Source organism: Gouania willdenowi, chromosome 10, assembly GCF_900634775.1.
Source record: "Gouania willdenowi chromosome 10, fGouWil2.1, whole genome shotgun sequence".
Taxonomy (NCBI): domain Eukaryota; kingdom Metazoa; phylum Chordata; class Actinopteri; order Blenniiformes; family Gobiesocidae; genus Gouania; species Gouania willdenowi.
In genome coordinates this window covers 7105204-7130488 of record NC_041053.1, presented here as the reverse complement: position 1 = coordinate 7130488, position 25285 = coordinate 7105204, and the positions used below count along the sequence as shown (strand labels likewise).

At 41.0% G+C, this 25285-nt stretch overlaps 1 protein-coding gene across 7 annotated transcripts in view; it reads right to left on the bottom strand.

The window, feature by feature from the left end:
* Window positions 1–941: 941 nt before the first annotated feature.
* Window positions 942–25285, bottom strand: part of mbnl3 (muscleblind-like splicing regulator 3) — a 76856-nt gene continuing 52512 nt past the window's right edge. For 3 of the 7 annotated variants that reach the window (XM_028459743.1, XM_028459740.1, XM_028459741.1), the window contains one exon: window positions 942–1992. In XM_028459743.1, coding sequence (XP_028315544.1) covers window positions 1850–1992 — 143 coding nt within the window. In that variant the 3' untranslated portion in view covers window positions 942–1849. Of the gene's footprint in view, window positions 1993–10174; window positions 10270–25285 lie in introns of all 7 variants that reach the window. The other 4 variants (XM_028459745.1, XM_028459746.1, XM_028459742.1 and 1 more) reach the window with 2 other exon arrangements.

Below are 25285 nucleotides of genomic sequence, written 5' to 3'. Positions count from 1 at the left end.
TTGTAGTTACCGATTGTAGTTCTTTTGCTCGCCGAACATTTGCTCACCCAAAGATTTGAAAAATGAACAATGGCCTATACTGCCAAAATATACTAAAATATTTACTAACTGTAAACTTACCAGATTGGCTCTACTTTGTTCAAATGGTGGGGGGGCGACGGTCCTTTTTTTAGGGTGAACAAATGTGCAGTGGGTAAATGTCCCAGCCAGGGTTGGGGTCAATTAATTTTTTTTAGTTACAATTACGTTTTCTATTACCCATGTTAAATTACATTTCAATTACGATTACAGTGACTGGCATTTTTTCCAATTACAATTAAATTACAATTATTTTTTGTCCTCAGAAAGTAAATTACATTTACGTTCTCAATTATTAAAGTTCAAATACAACTAATCACAATTACCGGTACTGAACCTGAAATAAATAACCTAATAAAAGTTAACCTGCGTCTTGTGTTAGCTTTCTGTTAGCATCTCTTATAACCACGTCCTAAATCAGTTGTGAAAAACACTAAAAACAAATATCATCTAATTTGTTTATCATGTTTGAGCCTTTTTTGTGTCATAACCCTAGATTTATATATTTTTTTAAATGGTCAAATGTGGGAAAGCATATTTTAATAATTAACTACATATGTGTAGAACTGTACATAGAACTGTACTGAATTGCAAAGACAATTATCTGAACTTAATTACAATTTAAATATGATTATGACATCAACAGATTTTTAAAATTACAATTATAAAAATGCCCTTATTGTAATTAATTGTCAATTAGGCAATTACAATTATAATTGACCCCAACCCTGGTCCTAGCTACAAAGTCACCACATTGGGGGAACAAACTGTCTTTATGGAATGTTACACCCACCAATGAATTTCTTTGATCAGACAATAAGGCCATTTTCCATCCCTGCCAAAAGAGAATATCATGTCTGTTCACATCTCAAATCATGTTTAAAAGTGAGAGTGATGTCAAATCTAAAGGCTGGTCATTTTACATCTGACTCGTGTCAATCAGGACTAAACCCATTTTCACTTCAGGTCATGAAGATGCTAAAGATAACAAACAGGAGAACACCAGAATATATTAAGGATTAAGGACTCAATATTATCCACATGGAGGTTATTCTCTTTTCAAAGGCCTTTAGCAAAGATTGTTAATCTATTTTTACCATCAGTTTATTTGTTTCTAATGCTTAGGTGATAATAGTCATACCTCAGTTCCTGCTATGAATTTAATATAGTCTAAAGCAGGCCTTAATCATATATAAACACATGTTGTGCTGTAGTTATCAGGTGGCGATCACTATAAATATTTGTCCTAATGTCTATGGTAAATGCAGGCTAACATGTGGCCCTCGAAGGTTTGGGGAATGTAAGCAGAAAAATAAAAGGTACAAACTAAGAAAAACCACCTGCTGACACATGTATTATTAGGAGGATGGGGTAATGACATCAAACTGATATGTATCTATCATCAGTACAGCTCAGAAGTTACACAATGTGATAAGAGACACGTTTCCATGGTTGTAGACCTGCAGCAAGTTTGTTTTCAGTTTTATCCATTTTTGGAAAAAGTGAAGTCTTGGGTAACTTCCTGTGATGGCTTCAAACCAATAAGTCGTTTCAGTCTTAAATGCTTGAGTGTGTGTGTTTGCACCACTTTAGGTGTGGACATGTATGGCTGTAGGAACCACAGAGCTCTACTGCTCCTGCTGAATAGAGGTCAGTATGCATCAGGATGGCTGCTGCAGACGTCCAGGTTAGTTTTGCATGAACCGTTTCAGCTTTCACATCTTCTCTGAGTCTGTGTGTGCTCTCAGCACATTTTTATGTTTCAGGGGCTTTAGCTTGGGTTTCGGGTAAGGCTTACTGAGTTTAGGGCCACTGGAGCTGCCACCAGCAGTTTGGGGATGGGACAGAATTGGTTTTCCACTGGAATGCACTGAAGTTCCACTGGATCAGAGGTCAGAAGCTCTGAGGGGTCTACTGGAAAAGAGAGAAGGGCAGATAAAAGAAGTTGTGAAATAATTGGTTGAAAAACTTTTTTAATATTTACAATGTTTGAGGAGTTTGTTCATCTATTATAAACAAGATTCAGCCATAACATTATGACCAGGTGAAGTAAACAGTAGAAAGTGAAAAATAAATATATATATTGTTATCATGGGACATGTTAGAGGGTGGGACAGGTTAGACAGTAAAAAGATATGAGTGAGTTTGACCAAGTGTTGATGGTTCTACGTCTGGATCAAAGCATCTCTAAATCACAGCTCTAGCACTCAGTGTCTATCAGAAAGAGAGAAGTGGTCAACCAGACACACTATTATGGCCAGCTAAAGCACACTGATGATCCTGTAAGTTGACCGCAAACTTGACCAATCTCAGCAAAGACGTGTGTTACTAATCTGTGTATCGTTCGTTCTTTGGCTATTCCGTTTCAAAACCCCCCAAAAAACAACAAATAAATGGTGTGGTTATTTGGTTTTTACTGATTTAAAACCTTAACTGAAATACAGAAAAAACTAAAACCATAGAAGCAGTGTTTTTCTGTTTTAAAATTAGAATATTAATGGTGAAATCTCGTCTTTAGTTTTTTAATGTTATTTTTCATGTCCATGTCAATGTAATGAGGTATTAAAAGTGGCAAGAATTGGAAACAATTCATATCAAATTCCATTTCAGTCGATTCCTGCCAAGTGTTTAATGTAGTGAAATGCCAGGATGCTGAGGGTAATAGCTAGCAACACACACATACTGTATATAAGTAGACAACAAACTATAAACATTGTTCAACATTTTGTTTTGCGAACTGAACTTTGAACTAATTAATGTAGAAAATGTACTTTCCCAACATTGTCCGTTAATATCCAAACATCACACAAACAGAAAAAGATTTTGCCATTAATATATTAAGTTTAAAACAGAAAAAGGCTGTTTATCTGGAAATGTAGTTATTTCTGTATTTGCTTTTTTGGTTTTGAATCATCCATCCATCCATTTGTTTTAAGACCCACTTTGTCCTATTTAAGGGTCACAGGGGTCTGCCGGCGCGTTAATAGGGGGTACACCCTGGGCGCCAGTCCATCGCAGCACAGGTTTTGAATCAGTAAAACCAAATCAACACACAGTGTATTTGTTTTTTAAAATTTGTTTTTTCATTTTTTTTGTAATTAAAGTTTTTTTATTGAACATTTTCTTGGTACATTACAAAATCACAATCCACACTCAATAAGGTGGCTGTACATACAGTATGCATAAATACATTCATGGATGGGGCTTTTGTACAAGGTAAAAATAATAAAATAATAATAAATCACTATACTAATGGGCGGAATTAGGCAGATATGGAATCACGTCTCATCCTGACTTGTGTTTATAGTAATGTAGGACCAAAATGTGTCCCAAGCTGATGTGCTGTCCTTATTTTTTAATCTATTTAGCATGCATTCATATGAGGCCATTTTTGTTATCATGTTTGCCCATTACTTAATATGTGGGGCGATTGGAGTTTTCCAATGTTTAAAGATAACCCTGGCTGCCACTGATACCCCAACCATAATAAATGAAAATTTCCCTACTGATATATTAGTTATCCTTCCTTTATCACCCAGTAAACACAATCCAGGACAAAGTGGTACAGGCTTTCCCAACCATTCACTTAGGACATGGATGACCTCCACCCAAAAGCGTTGAATAATTGGGCATTCTCACAAACAGTGCATAAAGGTACCAGTATCATTCTGACATTTCCAACACAATGCATTGTTCATAAGACTTGCCCTATGTAATCTAACTGGAGTCAAATAATACCTTTGCAATATCTTATATTGTGTAAGTTTACTTTTACATTCTCTCACAAATTTTCCATTTTCTGATAGAACCCTTAGCCATTCATTATCCCCAAATGTAACCCCATCTCCTTTTCCCATAAACCCTTCAGTGCTTTACAGTCATCACTAATGACTTCACTGATTCTTCTGTAGAACACTGAAGCTTGATGATGGTGAGATGGTAGGGTCAAATAATCCAGAATGTGGTTCACTCCTGCATGCTGGGGCAATGACATAACACAACTCCTTATCTGAAGATATTTCCAAAAATGTCCTTTCCCACACAGGTTATATCTGTTCATTATATCATTATATGACAAAAATATACCGTCCTTTTAAAGATCATCCAATGAACATATTTTATGATCATACCAACTTTTCCAGTAGACCAGTGCTTTTCCAACACAAATCAGGGTTCTGCCACAAGGAGGAGTAAGATTGTTTACAATGTGGTAATTTAAACATCTTGTGGACCTTCATCCAGATTTCCTTTGAATGCAATATAATAGGATTGGAATTTTTATTCGAAATCTGGGAGAGACACTCTATAGTGTGAAGGGGTGGGATAACGATTTCTCAATAATTTCCCAGTCAAATTGATCATGTCCTGTTCAATGTAGAAAAAATGTAGAAAAAAAAAAATTGTTTTTAAACAGAACATCCAACAAACGAACGATATACTGATTGATACTAAGTAATATTCATGCACAACCCACCCCAGAGTGATAGTATTCAACTGTGTCAGGAGTGGAATGAACGGGGCCTTCATGATGGTGGGCACTTTATTACACGTTGCAAAGGTACATTTTGATTAGCTGTGATTACTACAGTTTCCTCCAAACTGCCACTTGTAATAATGTAGAATCACTTGCGGCTGCATGATGCCTCAATTTAATTTATTTCACCAGAAACAACAAACCATTGGCCTGCCAATAGACTGGCACGTGGCAGTGGGGGCCACGAAAATGTGTTTGTTTGATCGAAGGGCCACACAACTATGGAAGTAAATCTGTGCCATTGGTTTTTTAATTCAAATTTTTAGCACAGAATTTTTTTTACACCAATTTTATAACACTAACTTTTTTTGCATCTAAATCAGACTTTGAATTTTAAAAGCCATCGAATTTCTAGCACTGAATTTCTTTTGCATATGCCTACATCTGTAAAAATTAGATGTAAAAAAATTCGGTGCTAAAAATTCAAAATCCAATGGCACAGATTTACTTCCATACATTATCGGCATTCATGTCAGCATTTAGAATAATAACCGATCTGAGCAATAATACAAGAAAAAAGAGTTTTTATAGTAATTTAGGATGCTTTCTGTGCATTTCTGTTGTCTTTTTGTGTATTTTTCCTATAAAATATAGGATTTTTGAGTTATATTGTGTATTTGTGTTGTCTTTTTGTGTATTTTTCCTATAAAATATAGGATTTTTGAGTTATATTGTGTATTTGTGTTGTCTTTTAGTATTTTTTGAAGTTAATGTTTGCGTATCTCTGTTTTTGTTTTGCAGGTTTGTTAGTACTGTAGGTTTTTCTTGTCTTTTTGTCTACTTTTGTTTTCATTTTCTGTAATTTGGTATATAGAATAGAATAGTCTTTTATTGTCACGGTACTTGGTGGTACAGTGAAATTTGAGAGATGCTCGCATAGAGCTACAGTACACCACAAAGCATAGAATTAAAAGACAGGAGCGAAAACAACAACAAGGCATTGAATATGTACAAAGATGATAAAAAACGAACGTACGGCATAAAAATTTTAAAACGAGACATCGGTGAGTACTTTACAGAATAAGTTACAGTTTAAAGTGCTGTAGTGTTTAGTGCTAAAGCGTGTGTGTATGTGTGTGTGTGTGGGGGGGGGGGGTTATGGGAGATTGTTCCTGAAAGAGTGTGTGTGTGTGTGTGTATCCATGGGTGTTTGCAGTCCGTATGGCCAAGAGGAAGAAGCTGTTTGTCAGTCTGCATGTGTGGGATTTTGTTGACCTGTAGCGTCTTCCAGAGGGCAGCAGGTCGAACAGGGGGTGAGCAGGGTGTAAGGGGTCTCCTGTGATGGCCTTGGTTCTCCTGAGGCAGCAGGATGTGGCGATGTTTTCTAGGCTGGGCAGAGGGCAGCCGATGATTTTTTGGGCAGTGTTAATGACCCTCTGCACCGCCTTCCTGTCCTTTACTGTTGAGCCTGCGTACCACACACCCAGACAGTATGTCAGCACGCTCTCCACAGAGGAGTGATAAAAGGCCAACAGCAGCTTCGTGTCCAGATGGTTCTTCCTGAGGACACGCAGGAAGTGTAGCCGCTGCTGAGCCTTCTTGACTAGGGCCCTGATGTTGTCAGTCCAGGAGTGGTCAGCAGAGATGTGGGTGCCCAGAAACCTGAAGGTGGTGACAGTCTCCACCTGCTCTCCATTTATGAGGAGGGGGGTGTGGTCCTGTCTGATCTTCCTGAAGTCCATGATCAGTTCTTTTGTTTTCTGGATATTCAGGGTCAGGTTGTTTGCTGAGCACCAGCGTGATAGTTCCTCTACCTCGGCCCTGTACGCTGTCTCATCCTCGCCTCGGATGAGTCCAACCACAGTGGTGTCGTCCGCATATTTAATAATGCGGTTGGTTGGGTGAGTTGAAGAGCAGTCATAGGTGTACAGGGCGTACAGTAGAGGGCTCAAGACGCAGCCTTGCGGGGAACCAGTGCTGAGTGTGATGGTGGAGGAGTGGTGGAGGCCGAGTCTGACAGACTGTGGGCGGCTCGTCAGAAAGTTTTTAATCCAGTTGCAGGTGGGGAGAGGTATCTGTAATTTCAACAGTTTGGTGATTAGGATGTCCGGAATGATTGTGTTGAACGCTGAGCTGTAGTCCACGAAAAGCATCCTCACATAGCTCTTCTTGTTCTCCAGATGACTCAGCGCTGTGTGAAGTGTGATGGCGATGGCGTCCTCTGTGGATCGGTTTGCCCTGTAGGCAAACTGGTGTGGATCGAAGGTGGGAGGGAGGCAGTCTCTGATGTGCTGAGAAACTGACCGCTCCATGCACTTCATGATTACAGACGTCAGAGCGGTCGGTCTGTAATCGTTTAGGCTGTCTATGGCAGGTTTTTTGGGGATGGGGACGATGGTGGAGGCCTTCAGACATGTGGGGACGGTGGCATGTGTCAGGGAGAGGTTGAAGAGTGTGGTGAGGATCCCTGTCAGTTGGTCTGCACATGCTTTAATCACAGCCCCTGGGATGCCGTCAGGACCAGCAGCTTTTCTGGGGTTCACTGCTCTTAAGTTTTTCCTCACCTCATGCTCCTGGAGAGAGAGAGGTGGGGTGCTGGAACCAGGAGGGGGCAGTGACTGCAGGTGTGTGGTGGTGGTCTCGAACCGGGCAAAGAAGCTGTTCAGCTCCTCTGTCAGTGTGCTGCTGCGGCTGGAGGATGTGGGAGGGGGGTTTCCTTTATAGTTGGTTAGGGCCTGGATGCCCCTCCACATCTGGCGCGGGTTGTTGTCTGTCAGGTATCCCTCTATTTTATTCTTGTAGGAGACCTTGGCCTGTTTGATGCTCCTCCTCAGGTCTGCTCTGGCGGTGCTGTAGAGGGCTCTGTCCCTCGTCCTGAAGGCCGAGTTACAGGCTCTGATCAGGGTCTGGACTTCCCTCGTCATCCAGGACTTCCTGTTTGGAAAGACCCGGATGCGTCTGTCCTCGGTGACGTTCTCTACACAGCACCTGATGTAGAAGAGGACAGACTCGGTGTGTGTGTCCAAGTCCTGAGCTTCAAAAATACTCCACTCCGTGCAGGCAAAACAGTCCTGCAGCTGGTTGAGAGCATTTTCAGGCCAGGCTTTGATGGTCTGAAAGGCTGGCTTAGTTTGCCTTCTGAGGGGGGTGTAGGCAGGGAAGAGGAGCAGAGAGAGGTGGTCTGATTGTCCAAGATGGGGGAGGGGGGTCGCCCTATATGCATGCTTTATATTTGAGTAAACATGATCCAGTGTGTTTTCTCCACTGGTTGCACACTTGACGTGCTGGTAAAATTTGGGGAGAACAGTCTTGATATGTGCTTGATTAAAATCCCCAGCGATGATGTGAACCCCGTCCGGGTGAGCCCTCTGTTGTTTAGAGACCATGATCTGAAGCTGGCCGAGTGCCGTGCTAACGTTAGCGTCGGGAGGTATGTAGACAGCAGTTACAATGGCTACCGTTAGCTCCCGTGGCAGATAGAACGGTCGGCACTGGACAGACATGGCCTCTATGTCCGGTGAGCAGTGAGTGTGTATCACTCTGCTGTCCGAGCACCAGTCCTCGAGCACATAAACACAGAGTCCTCCTCCCCTGCTCTTACCGGAGGCTTCGGTCCGGTCGTGGCGGTGGAGAGTGCGGCCTGCTAGCTGCACTGTAGCGTCGGGGATGTGCGGGCGCAGCCAGGACTCGCTGACAATCAGCAGACAACACTCACGGATGTAGCAGTTGTAGGCGATCTGTGATTGCAGCTCATCCATCTTATTTGCAATGGATCTGGCGTTTGTCAGGAAGATGGATGGAAGCGGAGGTTGATGTGGTCGGCTCCTGAGCTGAGCTAGCAGGCCTGCCCGGCGTCCGCGTTTCTGCTTCCTCTCTCTGCGCCGCCTCCGGCGCCTGCCGTGCCCGACAACAATCCACGGGGTGCCCGGCGGTCTTGCTATCTCCGATGGAATGTTGTGTGTCCGTGAGAAGATGCTTGAAATATCCATTTTTGCCTGAAAACCGATGTCTATCAGGTCTTTACGGCTGTAGATTCGGTTGCTGTGACATGGGTATGTCATGATACAAGGACATAGAAAGGACATGAACATACAAAAGGTGCAAAAGTAGCGGGGAGCCTCGGGCCGCTGCGACTGTGCGCGCCGCCACACATCATTTTGAGTCATTTTGTGTATTGTTGTTGTTGTTGTTTTGTGTTATTTGGCATAGTTTTGTGTATTACTGTTGTCATTTTGTTCATTTTTAGTAGTAGTAGTGGAATATTTTCTGTTTATCTTGTTTTTACTGTATTTTCCTGCAATGTTGTAATTCTTTGTATTTTTAATATTCTTGCCTTTGTTTTATGTAATTTTCTGCCATTTTGTATGTTTACTTTGGGGGCCGCATAAAATTAGACCGAGGGCCGAATGTGGCCCTTGGGCTACATGTTTCAACTAACTCATGTCACAAACTTGACTCTTTTTGATTTCCTAAACACATCCTGAACCACAAAATAACAATAGTCTCATGGTCCTAATTACACAGTGACAGCACACTGCATGAAAAGGGACTACAAACTGTTCACTCAGGAATCCGACAAAGGTCCTATTTAAAGGTGAACAACCAGACACACACGCACAAAAAAATGAAATGTAAGTTCAAATCATAGTAATTAAGTAGCATAAGTTGCTGTGTAAATGTAGCCTTAGCTGCATGCACTGAGACCAAAGTCAGACTTATTGATTTATCTTCCTTTTTTAGGGTCAGACTGGAAACACTACTTGCAAGATAAAGAGCTAAAGTCAGTGTTGATGATGGCCATAAACATTTTTCTACCCAAAACTACCAGTAGGAAAAAATCTCAATGTCTTTGCGTAAGATCCTGTCAGTGCCCAATCCTTTCGCAGGCCTGATAGTTTAGGATCCTTTCAACGCATGCGTAAAACACCTCTACATGCGATCGACCTATTTTACGGCAGTTTGTGTACTATTTAAAAGGTTGAAACCCTGCTATTTAAAAAGAATTAAAAAAGCATGTTTTGAGTGAATTCCAATTTATTTTGGTTTATATCTTATTTTCTGTTTGTTTTTGATTGTCAATGTTGTGTTTGTATCTGTTTTTTATTTTTTTGTTTTAATCAACAATTAAAAACACCACAAAAACAGTCACATATTTAAATGTATACTATTAAAATATTTAACAAACGTTGTATGGTCGGTTTACATTCAAATATCACGTGCCAGGAGCTCTGTCGTAAAGATTGCGAGTATAGGAAGTGCCGTAGTCTACGCGTGTGTGTTGAAAGGATCCGAAACAATCAGGCCTGCGAAAGAATTGGGCACTGACAGACCCAACTGGACTGAATTCTTCATTTTCCTCCCCCACTGGGACAATACAGTAATGGATCAAATTAAAGGTTAATATTTTTAAGCAAGGCAAGACATTGAACATCATGCACAGCAACATGACACGCCACACTTAGAACATCAATTTTCATTTGCTTTCCATCACAACACAAAGGATTATAAATAACACAAACACACACACTGACACACACCAGCCCCTCACAGCAGGTGAAACAATGAAGATCTAAACAAGCCTAAACAGCTGAAAGAAAAAGAGAAGTGAAATGAGGAGCAAACCTGGTTGGAGGCGGCGGTTTCAGCGAAAGGAACATTGGTGACTGGGGTCGAGGCCGACGAAACAGTGGATGTAGTGGCACTGTGCATCATGGGAACTTTTATTGAGCAAGACAGACGAGAGAAGGAGGATGTGGGGTGGAGACGAGGAGGGGGAGGACAGGAGTGAAATGATTACTATGGAAATATGTAGTCTGTTCAGAAGTCGTGGCGCAAGTCAAATGAACATCAGCTAGATGAGTTTGAACAGGTTTTAGGACACATGCGCATCTTGCAAAACAAGATGAAACACAACCTTCACAAACAACAAATCACAAACTTTCTGAAATTTGGTTACACTGAACAAATGATACACAAAAAAAGATCTGTTTCAGTTTTTTTCAGTTTCAAAGTTTGTATTTCTGAGGGTTCAAAACATGTGTAGAGATTTATTGTTCTCCCTGAGCATGCATATATTTTTTTGGGTTATCTGGTTAAGTCACAGTGTTAAAAAACATGTAAGTTAGGTTCCCTGCAGTTCATACAGTGGCAAAAACTTTAGCTTTAAATATGTGTGAATGTAAAAATCTCTCAGTTCAAGTGAGATTAGACCACTCTCCTGCCCAAGGTGTTCACACCAGGTTGCACCCAAAAATAGGATAAAGGAATGAAAGGTAATAGGGTAGAATTCTACAAATTAGAGCTGCCTAATGAAACAGTCGTCAGCAATACTGCTTCTCAGTTTGACGGTAATGGATCTGAGCCAGGGTGGCCTCTCTCTACAGTTTTACATGTTCTCCCTGGTTGCCTTTTTCAGTACATGTTGGACCTCAGAGCAAAACTCCAAACATTGGGCTACCTGTGATCTGTGAGAATTTTCTCCAGGCCCTTCAGCGTCAGAAGAGCCTAAAACAGAGAGAATGAGCTGTGCCAATTTACATCGTGAGAAAAGGTGCTTGTATTGCTCCCTACATCCAACTCAAAATTACTTGCTGGAAAGGGCTCTTTATGGTCACATGGTGGGTGGGTGACTCACTAATCAAGCCTCATTCCCCGTTGATGGACATTTTTTCCCCAGCACAGAAAGCAGGTGTGCAAAGATTGCAGGAAGAGTTTGCAGATGTTTTCTCCCTTTTGCCCAGGCATACAACACTCATCGAGAATAGAAGTGACACTCATCGCTGGGTTACAATCTGTTCTTGGCCTGATAGGTTACCTGAAGACAAACGCAAAAATAGTGCAGGATGAATTTACGGCCATGTAAGAAATGGTAGGAATAGAAAAGTCCCCTAGCGGGACTTCCGGTTTGGGTGAACATGGGATAGGGTGCGTCGTCTCTGCCTCCCGCAGCTACAACTTTGAAAATCTACTTTTTCCTTAAAACCCCCAACCTGCTTCGAGGGTTATAACTATTATCTAAATTTAAACCAGCCCAGAGAGATGTCGAAAGCTACAAAGTCGGCAAAAAAGACAGAAGCGGATGCCTCTGCGACTAATAGCGACACAGCGCTAACTAGCATAGCCGCCATGCTGGAGGCCCACAGAGCAAGCCTCGCAGCCGACTTTAAAGCTTCATTTGCCGCTTTGGAAATGAGACTTTAAAAAATACAGTCAACAATGACAGAGCAGGGTCAACGTATAGACTCTTTAGAATCCCATGTCGAGCTGCAAGACCAGCGGATCTGGGCACTGGAGGAGAAGTGTGTGGCACTTGAGGCTAACAACACCAAGCTAACGGCTAAGGCTATCGATTTGGAGGGCCGCAGCCGCAGAAATAACATTAGAATAATCGGCTTGCCTGAATCCATCGAGGGCCCCAGACCCACAAGTTTCTTCGCTGACGTTCTGGCAGAGATATTTGGTGACCAGATTCTACAGTCTCCTCCTGAGTTGGACAGGGCCCACAGGACGCTCACCGCCAAACCACAACCAGGCTCCCGACCGAGACCGGTGATAGTCCGTCTCCATCGCTATCAGACCAGGGAATTGATCATCCGAGAGGCCCGTAAAAGCCGAGGGAAGCTCCAGTACCGGGGGTCACCAATTCAGATCTTCGAGGATTACACGCCAGAGGTCGCCGAGGAACGGGCTAAATACCGTGTGGTGATGGCCCAGCTCTACAATCTCAACCTTCGGCCTGCACTCCTTTTCCCGGCCCGACTGCAGATTACCCTAGAGAACGGAGCGAGGAGGAGATTCTCATCTCCGGAGGAGGCCTCAGTCTTCGTGGCCGATTATCAACAAACCTCGAGGCCTGATTAGCTTAGGTGCTAACTCACCGGCCTTTGATGTGGGCTAAGGTAACCTAGCCTCCTTACAAGAGGGGGCAAAATCAACATTACACATCGGTAAGCTGCTTGTTTCAAACGGGAACCTTTTGTGCCTTAGCACCAGTCAGTGTTTATTTATTTTTTACTCTATTTGGACAATATACTTGGTTATCTTGTTTGCTTGGAGAGGTTTGGAGTCGTGTTGGACATTGTGGAGCTCAGGCCTGAAGCCTCACTGTTTGACTGTTCTGATGTGTAGCCGGATAATAGTTCATAGGATGATGTTGTGCTGTTAAGTTACTACATGGTGAGAAACAACTATAATTTTTCTATGTATATAATGAGGGAGGAATTGTGACTACAATTGACCATTTAATTTTCAAATCCAAGTGTTTAATGTATTGTATTTCAGTATCTCTTATTATTAGTATTTTTATTTTTTTTTGTTATTAGTATTTTTAATTTGCTTTACTTTGTTTTCACCATGTTGTGACTATTTAATCGCTTCAGGTATTCAATACCTCTCAAATGTTTATACGTACATTGCACAAGATTATTTTATTTATTTATTTTACTTTACTATTATTATTTTAAATTTTACTTGTTTATTTTTCTTTTCATTATTTACTTTACTTTATTTAATTTTCAATTCATTTTTGCTATTGATTTATACTGAGTATTCAAAACCTCTCCCATATCTATCTACGCGTTGTACAAAAGTTATTAACATGTTCAAGGTTCACACAAAGGACTTTGGGGGTTTCAAACAGTATAAAGAAGCTGCAGAGCTGAGACAGACAGAAGAAGAGGAAAGATGACACAGAAAGGGAAGATCGAAGAGTTGGGGAATGGGGAAGGGGGGTGGGGAAGAACCTCTTTACCTGAAACTGTTTACTTAGAATTTTGTTTTTTGTTTGTCTTCATCTCATGTTGTGCTGTCTCTGTGCAGAGGTTCACATGCACCTCTGGCTGCTTGCTCCCTGGAGTTGACCTACCAATCTACTGCTGGATGCTGGATCATGGCTAGTGTAGTCAATGGGGGTGCTGCTAGTGGACGGGCTGTGAGGATCATTTCACTAAATACTGGTGGGCTAAACGCTGCGATCAAACGTACGAAAATTATGACCCATATCAAAAACCTCAATGCCGACATAATGTTTCTTCAAGAGACTCATCTATGTAACGCAGATCACAGAAAATTAAATAGGCCTTGGATTGACAAATGGTACAGCTATATTGATCAGGAAAAATGTACACTACTTTAACCCAGATAGAGTACTGACAGACTCAAGCGGTCGTTATGTTGTTGTCAAGGGGACATTATATGACAAACAAGTAATCCTAGTATCAGTCTATGCTCCCAATTGGGACGATCACAATTTTGTAAGCTCACTATTTGCTACCATTCCCAATTTAGACTCTCATCTGCTAGTAATGGGAGGAGACATGAATTGTGTAATTGACCCGATACTAGATAGGTCTGTCACACGAACAGTCACACCAACTAAAATGTCCCAGGCTTTTTTCACATTTATGGCACAATATGGATTTATTGACCCCTGGCGACTCTTACATCCCTCCATTAAACAATACTCCTTTTTTTCTCATGTACACCGTTCCTTTTCCCGTATAGACTATTTCCTGATAGATAAAAAACTTTCCTCAGCAATTATCTCTACTCAGTATTTACCCATCACAGTGTCGGATCATTCCACGGTAATTTTGGACCTCCATTTTAGTATGAAACCAAAAGGATTCAGACATTGGAGTCTGAGTCCTCTTTTACTAGCAGATGTTGACTTTTGTAAGTACATCTCGGACTCTATTACATTCTTCTGTGAAACTAATATAAATAATGAAACCTCCCCGTCTATAATATGGGACACTCTCAAAGCCTATCTGAGGGGTAGAATAATTTCTTTCACTTCACATGCAAATAAATTACGGAGGTCCCGGCAAAAAGAGCTAGAGGAATCTATCGGAGACTTGGATAATCGATTGTCAAATACAGGTACACCGGACCTGTACAAAGAAAGAATAAAACTTCAAACCGAACTAGATCTCCTTCTCACCACTGAAGCTGAACAGCTCCTCCTTCGCTCTTGGGGACTAGTATATGAGCACGGGGACAAAGCTGGACGCCTATTAGCACATCAGCTTAAAACGAGATCCGCTTCGAATCAAATTATCCAGATAATGGACGAGTCAGGCTCCATAACTTTTGACCCGGACAAAATAAATAGTACTTTTAGGTCATTCTTTTCCCAGCTATACACATCAGAATCTCACACGGATAGAAATCAACTAAATAATTTTTTTTGAAAATCTAGACCTACCCAAGGTCTCACCTGAAAATAATCTGAAACTAGACACTGCTATCACTCTGTCCGAAATCAAGGAAGCGATACAGTTAATGAACAGTGGCAAATCACCTGGTCCTGATGGATACCCGGTCGAATTCTTTAAAAAATTCTCAGATCAGTTAGCTCCACTTTTACTCGACATGTTTAATTATTAATTTCAACAAGGCATGCTGCCACCCACATTAATGCAAGCTTCCATCTCCTTAATTTTCAAGAAGGGTAAAGACCCACTAAACTGTGCATCCTACCGCCCAATATCACTCCTTCCAGTAGATGTTAAAATACTCGCAAAACTATTAGCTCATCGATTAGAGTCCGTCATGCCCCTGATCATTTCAGATGACCAGACAGGATTTATAAGAGGAAGACATTCATATTCTAACATAAGAACGCTCCTTAACGTCATCCTCTCACCATCCCCCTCCAATGTCCCAGAGGCCATAATATCTCTCGACGCCGAGAAGGCATTTGACAGGGTGGAGTGGGAATATCTTTTCTTTACCCTGCAACAGTTTGGGTTTAATAGTAATCTTATCTCATGGGTCAAACTACTTTACTCTTCTCCTTATGCTTCAGTCTGCACAAATAATCAACGCTCTACGCCGTTTTCACTTTTTCGGTTATCCCCACTGCTGTTTGCACTGGCGATTGAGCCGTTGTCGGCTGCTCTGAAGAGGAGAGCAGGATTTGAGGGTATTGAAAGATGGGGCATAGAACATCGGGTCTCATTATATGCAGATGACTTGCTTTTATATGTCAAAAATCCTCTGAAAAGCATTCCTCATATCCTGACACTGTTGAACTCTTTCGGTCGCATATCTGGATATAAACTTAACATCTCTAAAAGTGAATACTTCCCAATAAACCAGTCAGCCAAAGACATACCTCCCTCGTCTATTCCTTTCAAACCAGCCATCACAGGATTTAACTACCTTGGCATTACAATTACACACTCTATACGAACTATGCGTGAGAGGAATTTGACCTCATTGACAGCTGCAGTTAAATCATATTTACAAAAATGGGACTATCTGCCATTATCTTTAGCAGGTAGGATACAAATAATTAAAATGAATGTACTACCGAGATATTTGTATGTTTTTCAATGCCTCCCGGTGTTTCTTCCAAAATCATTTTTCACAGCCATAAATGGTATTATTTCATCATTCATCTGGGCTAATAAACGTTCAAGGGCAAATCGAACACTGCTCTGCAGGGATAGATCAATTGGGGGGCTGGGGCTACCCAATCTTATTGGCTACTATTGGGCAGCCACTATGAACAAGATTATAGCATGGTTCACAAGCCCTCACCTCAAGTGGTGCCGAAGTGAGTCCGTCTCATGTTCCTCATCTCTGTTGGCTTTGGCTTGCAGTACCTTGCCCCTCACGCTGTCAGATTTCACTTCTAATTCAGTTGTTGTTGGAACTCTTAAAATTTGGGCACAAATACGGCATCACCTTGGATGGCTCACTGTCCCTCTAGCATCTCCTATTTGCAATAATCATCTCTTTATTCCAGCGAAGACCGACTCACGATTTGCCACCTTAGAAAAAAAGGGATTATGTAATTTGGGAGACCTGTACATGGATGGTGTGTTTGCATGTTTTAATCAATTAATCTCTACTCTAAACCTACATAAATCAGACTTCTTCCGGTACTTTCAACTGCGGAACTTTGCAAAAACGCACACTACATCATTCCCACAGACTCCAACACCCAGTGGAATAGACTTGATTCTTAAGGCTAAAACCTTAACAAAAGGCCATGTTTCATTCTTTTATAAATTACTCTCTCCTATGAGCAAATCTGTTAATAAAATCAAGGTACACTGGGAGTCAGAACTACAACTTAATTTCTCTGAGGATTTCTGGGAGGGGGCCTTGAGGGCTGTTAACTCGTCGTCCAGTTGTGCTAAACTCTCTCTCATACAATTTAAGGTCCTGCATAGATTACATTATAGCAAGGAAAAACTTTCAACCCTCTATCCAGACACCGTTGACCAAAATTGCAATAGATGTTCTCAAACCCCATGCAATCTCACTCATATGTTTTGGTCATGTCCTAAACTGTCCACATTTTGGCAACTATTCTTTAAAACAATTTCAGATGTTTTGGACATTAATATACTTCCTACCCCACATATTGCCATTTTCGGCAAACCTCCAGACGACCTTCGTACTACGAATATTCAAAACAATGTCATAGCCTTTGCGTCCCTTATTGCTCGTAGAAGAATCCTCTTGTTATGGAAGTCTTCCCAACCACCTTCAGTCAAAGTTTGGTTACACGACATTCTCTCTCTTCTTAAACTTGAAAAGATCAAGTTCTCACTTAGAGGCTCATCTAATAGATTCTACTCCCACTAGAGACCATTGCTCTCCTATTTGGATGGGCTCCCAGCTACGGAAGTCTGTTTGTAAGCACCCACTGTGGGCTCATGTGAGCACCACTTCTCTCTGAGTCGGTCCACTGGCGGCAGATGACCCCCCCAGCACATATTCATTATAAAATATGCCAGCATGGCGGTTCCGCATCAACAACCAGGGAGTGGGCAGCCATCGATATTCATTCTGTACTGTTGTTGACAGCTATTCAGGCAGGTATGAGGATGCGCACATGCATGGTTCATGTGTAGATGTGTAGCTGCACATGTGCACTTAAATATGTGTGGACATGTGTATATGTGGGGGTGTATGTGCTGTGCAGAGCTAAGTGTATATATGTGTATGTACTTTTTCATATCTATTTTGTAGTCATATTTGCACGGTAATTATTTAAGAGGCTCAGGGGTTTGGGGTGAGGGGAGGGTGGGGCTTTCTTTGTTTTGTTTGGATCAAGTTTTTGTCTTTTTATACAATTGTTCAATTGTATAAAAAGAAAAGAAATTGTACGCTTTTGTTTACAGTTATATCTGTGACTTGCATTTCATAAATAAAATTATATTAAAAAAAAAAAGAAAAGTCCCCTAGCGCAGGTATCAGCCCCATTGTTTCTGTAAGGCAAGGCAAGGCAAATTTATTTGTATAGTGCATTTCATACACAAGGCAACGCAATGTGCTTTACATGATCAAAAAGTACAACAGAAAATATTCAACAGCTTAAAACCAATAAGAACATTAAAATCGGGAGCAAAAAACATCTAAAAAGCATTAGTAAAAACAAAACTATTAAATCAACAACAACGTGACCAAAAATTTCTCTCTCAATCATACACAGTAGAGAAAAAAAGTGCCTTTAACTTTGATTTAAAAATATTCACATGTGATGCTGACTTGAGCTCTGCTGCAGTTTGTTCCACTTCTTTGCAGCATAACAACTAAAAGCAGCATCACCATGTTTACTGTGAACTCTGGGCTCCACTATCTGACCTGTGTCCATAGATCTGAGAGACCTGCTGGGTTCATACCTGACTAACATGTCACTGATGTATTCTGGACCAAACCCATTCACAGATTTATACACCAGCAGCAGAACTTTAAAGTCTATTCTGAGGCTGACTGGGAGCCAGTGTAAAGACTTTAAAACTGGAGTAATGTGTTCTGACCTCTTTGTTCTGGTTAAGACCCGAGCTGCAGCGTTCTGAACCAGCTGTAGCTGTTTGATGCTCTTTTGGGGGATTCCTGTCAGAAGACCATTACAATAGTCCAGTCTGCTGGAGATAAAAGCATGGACCAGTTTCTCCTGATCTTTCTGAGTCATTAAACCTTTCACTCTGGAGATGTTCTTTAGGTGGTAGAAGCTGTTTTTGTGATAGATTTGATCTGACTGCTGAATGTAAGCTGTGAGTCAATCAGAACACCAAGGTTTTTGACTTGGTTTTTAGCTTTTAAAGATCGAGACTCAAGGTATACGCTGACAGCAGTCCTCTTTTCTTTGTTACCAAAGACAATCTCCTCCATCTTGTCATGGTTTAGTTGAAGGAAGTTTTCACTCATCTAGCAGTTTACTTTTTCTAAGCAGTCACACAACATTTCAGTGGAACCATAGTCATCTGAGTTCAGTGATAGATATAGTTGTGTGTCATCTGCGTAGCTCTGATAATCAACCTTACAGTTCTGTAAAATGTGTCCTAAAGGAAGCATATAAAGGCTCAACAGAAGGGGTCCAAGAACAGATCCCTGAGGAACCCCACATGACATTGGTAATCTGTCAGATTCAAAGTTTCCAATGCTTACAAAATAACTTTGCTCCTCCAAGTATGAGTTAAACCATTGGATTACTTTTCCATTTAGTCCAACCCATGTTTGCAATCTGTGCAACAACATTATATGATCTACAGTGTCAAATGCAGCACTTAGATCCAATAGAATGAGAACTACGTAACCACGTTTCATGAAGAAATAAAAAGTCCAAGTGATGTGTCAAAACAATATCATTAATTAGCAGTGATTTGTTAACAAGAGCTCTAATGTTTAGAAGAGCTAATTTTAAAGACTTTACTTGGAGACACTGGTGGACTCTTTGGATGACATGTTGTAGTAGTCAAATTATTATATTTATTAACCTTTTTGTTTCTCTTATATTTAACAATTTTACATCTGTTACCTGTCACCACAGAAATTAAAGAAGCTGCATAAACTTTTTGTAGTTATTCCTACAAATAGAGGTATTGCAGTCCGGACCCAGCACACATCGGACATGTGTCGCTCTAAGTTGAAAACAGCTGGCTGTTTGGATTATGCTCTTATCAGCCTGATGAGCAGAGGGATCCTGGTATCGTTGATGAGGGATGGGTGGTGCTGATTGGTTCTTTAGGGGAGAGAAGATGAGATCATGGTGGGGTAGTCTTGTGCCAGCAAGAACCAGCTCATTCATCTGGGCAGTTAAATACAAGAAGGTAGGAGAGAAGCTGGATGAGGTGGAAGTAGGTGAATTTTGGGGTGAAGCAAGTGGGTCCTGAGATGTGGGGGGTGGGCTGACTTCTTCATTTTGCCGATTTTGATTTTTCATTTCTTGATGGAAACTCATCAACGCCATGTTCTTTCCTTGTTGTTTTGTTCTCCGATGGTACATGTTGTCCTCTGTCTTTATCAGGACTGATAGCAGTGTGACTGGTGAAGTAAAATAAGTTGGATGTGAAAAGTTTCACTCCAGCCTTGTTTAGACACAGTCCATCTGCTCAAAAAAATCTGAAAATTTTCTATAAAATATAGTGAAAGGGCAGCACAAGCTGAAGACAAAAAATTATTCAGAGAGTAAATCCTTGAGAACTTCACATCTCCTTTGTGGACTGGAGGTATTGGGCCACTTTAGAATGCAAACAGCTGACAGTTTTTTAGCAGATGCTGCTTTAACACCTCAGACTCATTCTTGGCAAAATCATTTAATCTAAATCCTTGGCCATTCAGCAATGGGGCAAATCAATTGTCCAGTTCTACATGGAACAGGATTTGTGATTTGGTGATACTTCTGCCTTTAACAGATGTCCACTTTTGTGTCTAGGCAGACAAGGGAGTTGAAGTCAAGGCTGCGGTCTGGGAAGGGAGTGATGTTAAATGACAAAGTTTGTTGTGAGATGAAGTATCTTGTCCTTTCTCAGAAGAAAAAGTTAATGTTTAGTAAATCCTTTCCAGTGTGTCCTAAAGTACTCCAACAAGGATGGGTTAGCGCGTTTCGGTGTGGACTATTATAAGGTAAATAAGGTGTAATGTTTCGATGCATATCCAATGTCTATCCCAAGTTGATTTAACCAGGGGCTACTGACAGATTGCCTTTTCTCCAGAGTCTAAGGAAAAATCAGCCCTCTCCTCTCTGTATGGTATATTCCAAGTCGTCACACTTCCTTTTAGGTTGTTTGGGGCTCATGCCACTTTCCAATGCCTGATGGATGAAGTGCTGTGCCCGCATACTGCCTATGTGGCTGCAGACCTCAATGACATGATCATTCACAGCAACACCTGGGGGTAGCATGTCAGCCATGTGGCAGCTGTGTTGGCTACATTAATGCAGGCAGGGCTCACGGCCATCCTAAAGAAGTGTGCCTTTGGATGGAGGGAGGTACGGTATCTGGGGTACTACTTGGGTTGTGGTCAAGTGCGACCTCAGATAGATAAAACTGCGATTGTGGCATGTCTACTGCCCCAGCCCAAAAATGTCGAGAGGGATTTTTTTGGGGATGGAGGTTACTACCGGCGGTACAGTCATAACTTTGCAGACCTGACTGCCCCTGTAACTGACCTTAGGCAGGTTACAGGGGTTAACAGGTAAAAAAGACTCTCTGTGATGACCCACTAATCTACACACCTGACTTTTCTATTCCTTTTGTCTCACAAACAGATGCTTCAAACAGAGGCATGGGGGCTATTTTGTCCCAGCTACAGTGTATAATTTAGGACATCCTCAGGTCTCAGGGTGAAGTATCAGGTATCAACAAAACCTCTGTCATTTATCAGACCAACAGGCCTCATGTCTCAGCAAAACCTCCGTCAAATCACCAAACGGCATCTAATGAAACAGCCTCAGTTGTCAAACCAAATGCCGTCAAATGACACGGCCTCAGGCTTCAAAATAAAAGTCATTAGACTCAACGGCCTTAGGCCATGAAACACAACCTAACGTTGTATTTTGAAGAAACCAGAAATACACGTCATCAATATGTGCTGTTTCGGAAACCTGTTTCTATTTACTTTTTAAAGGTTAAGATATATCAACATTTCATTTAACTATGTATTTATTAATCAAACAATATGTCAATATCTTAACTTTAAAAAAAAAAAAAGAAAGGACGGCCTTTCAACTTACTTCAACATGTGTACTTCCGGTTCCTTCAAAATAAAAACATCATGTTGTGTTTTACGGCCTTTTATATCTTGCAGGGAAGCAGTGGGTGCTTTGTGCTCAAGCTGGCAATAAAAAGCCAAAAAAAAATTACATTTTTTAGTTACAATTACATTTTCATTTACCCATGTTCAATTACAATTAAATTGCAATTACAATGACCAACATTTTTTTCCAATGACAATCAAAATACAATATTTTTTTTGTTGTCAGAGTCAATTACAATTAATCACAATTACTACATTTAAATATATATCCTAATAACAGTTAACCTTCCTCTTGTGTTAGCTTTCTGTTAGCATCTCTTATGATAACAGGTCCTAAATTGGCTGTAAAACATACTAAAAACAAATATATATCATCTATTGGTTACCATGTTGGGCTTCCTAATCAATGAAAATATAATTTTTAATATTTTTAATGTGGGCGTCTGAGCCTTTTTTGTGTATATTTTTCAAATGGTACAATGCAGGAAAGTGTCATGTGCAGGTGTAGGTGCAGACCCAAATGCAGGGACGGAGGCGGAGCTCAGGTGCATAATTCCAATATTTATTGTTTTCTGGGGCATGGTCAGTCCAGGGAGGTAGAGGTAATCAAAAAACACAAAAGGCAAACCAAGAACACAGAGCGAGGGTCAGAACGTCCAACTGCAGGGGAAAAACACTTGTTGTTGATCCAGAAGTTACTGGCATGAAAACCGAGCCTAGTTCACAAGTGGTATCAAGTGGAATGAAACAAAAGTAATGTCCCAGCACTGACCTGAAGCAAAGCCTCCCCATTTATACCCAGCAGTTAATCAGTTGCAGCTGGAGACCAATCAGCAGTAGAAGGCTGCTGGGAGAGAGGCCAAGATCTCCTGCCTGCCCTCCAAAATAAAACCCCATCCTGACAGAAAGCTTGATATGGAACGTATTCTCATTAAATAATTTAAATATATTTGTTAACTACATATGTGCAGAACTTTACATAGTACTAACATGATTCCCCAAATTTGGGTTATATTATAACTGATAATTTTTATTGAATTTTCATGGCAATTACAATTCCATGTTAATTATCTAAACTCAGTTGCAATTTAATTATGATTACGACAGCAACCAGTGACGTGCAGTCAGGGTAGGCAAGGCAGTGCCTACCCAAGGGTGAATTGATATTCTGATTATTTGTTTTAATTATAATATAATTAAAAATCATTTATTTTTCTATTTCCGATAGTCTACAGTACCTATAAGTTTGAAAGTGTCAGCATTTTGTGCTTTTCAATCAATCAATCAATCAATCAATCTTTATTTGTATAGCGTCAAATCATAACCAATGGTATCTCAAGACACTTTACAGTAGAGCAGTCTTAAGGACGAACTCTTCATTTTATGGATACACACATATGCATATATACGTATATACACATACATATGTATCCCACACCCAACATGAATTCATCATGGCGGCAAGGAAAACCTTCTGTTAAGCAGCAGGAACCTTGTGTGGATCCCATTCCTATGATGAACAGCCATCACGTTATGCTGTGTTGGGTGTGTGCAGAGGAAAGGGTGGAGACAGAGTTGTTGAGACTCTGTAACTCCACACTGAGGATCCCACGGACCTGCAAGACAAAAGCCAGAAGCTTTTTTCATAGCCCATATTACTAAACACAACTATTTCCTGGAACGGCTGCAGTTTCAGTCCGCTGTAAGGCAAGAGGAGGCCACACCCTCTCCCAAAAGCACACGGCTGCTCTGCCTCTGTTCCCATAGCATGTTTTTATGTGTTTGCGCATGTGCAGTCAGTTCCCTAAGATGAAAACCATTTACGTAAAAAGGCGGCTCTCTACGCTCTCTATGCTTTTGGACGTAACCGCGCTATGCTAAATGCTATACGTACGTTCACAGTGCATTGGTGAATTGATACAGTGTCGCCCCTGCTATGTTCTTTAGCTAGTGGGCGGGATTATAACACTACAGAGAGGATGACAGCGCTAGAAACGATTGAGGAAAAATGACAGTTTTTCAACAAAAGTTGTTGTCGTCATCATCATTTTCTCCATATTTCTGTTTCCAACACAAACGACAGATGCGCTGTCATGAGATATATCTTGTTGGGAGAGTATGGAGGCTGCTATTGAATTGTTTATGTTTCTTTAATGGTGTTTTTACAATGTTGATTTTGTTAGATGGCTAAATACTTGTTCATGTGGATCTTGTTGGATTTTTTTTCTTCTTATTATGAATTTTATATTTTGATAAGCGCATTGAGATGACTTTGTTGTAAATTGCGCTATACAAATAAAGTTGAACTTAATTGAATTAACACTTGCCAGCAGAAACATATGGAATTGTCATTGATGGTCTTGATTTGCAACGCCCTGCCTACCCAACCTTAGTGCTGACGGCACGTCACTGACAGCAACAGATTTCTAAAATTACAATTACAATTATAGTACGCCATAATTGTAATTAATGATCAATTACATGATTACAATTATGATTGACCCCAACCCTGACCTTTACCTGTTATTATGAAGTCTTGTTACATACAGTATATATTTGGTAGTCTCAGTAATGGCATAACTAATAAATGAAAAGCAAGTTAGTGAGAACAGTCGCCACTGCTGGAAAGAGTGTGAGTGCCACGGAGTGAAATGCAGCTGGGGTGAAGAAAAAATGTCAGATCTCAAGGTGGAGGGCAAGAGGAGAGTCAGTGTGTGCTACAGGTGCAGGTCAGGGCACACAGAGCTCACACCACTTGACACCTCCAGCTAAAACTCATCAGGGAGGTGTAGGTCCAAATTAAAGCGCACCTCCTCCACACTGAGGGTTGGCTGCAGTCTGTTCCTAACACTGCTGTGTGTCAGGATAAACGTATTGGCCTCCATGCATTAATTTTCACTCTGGGCTTTAATATGAACATACAGTATTTACATCCATGGAGCAAAGGCTCACGAAGAGCCCTATTCTCCGTTATGCACTTCAGCGCTTTTTTACGCGCCTGCAGTTAAGTGCCGCTCTCCAGCGCGTATTCTCTGGTCCAGGCTCCTGACATGGCCCCCACGCGTAAATCGACCAAAAGCTCGTAGTCTGTGAATGAAGGCGGTCTGAAGCAAAGGAGCCGGACTGGACCATGATGTCATTATTTTTTGTGCAGTCTATAAATCACGGAACATGGAATTTTCCTAATGCTTGGAAAATTCCATTTTCCATTTTCCAAGAAAATGATCAAATCACAGATTTGATCATTTTCAAATCTGTGAAAATGAGTAAGCGCACTTTTAATTTGAAATGCCTTCATTGATAAACAATGCGACAGGTTGATCTGATCAGATTATTGATCAGATTATTGCAGGGTGAAAATCGGCCACATTCCTCTGTCCGAACCACAGTTAAAATCTCTCTTTTTCCCCCCTCATACTAATGACAGATCCATGTTTGTTTGTGAGGATAGCCTGGTTTTATTAACTTCTTACATTCCTGCATTCAGAAATGATCGGCACATCAGTCAAATTCATCATCATCTGACGTCAATGTTTCACTTGTTATTCACTCTGTAGTGGATCAAACTGTGGCTTTACGTAATATGCAGTTTTAAAATAGTTGGACATCATTCTGATGTCTGTCAGAGTTTCAGTGTAACATGCTGCAGCTGACGTGCACACCTCGTGGGGCGCACAGCAGATCTGCTTTGTGACGCAGCAACCACCCCCTCTCAGGACAAGGAGTAGACGGCAC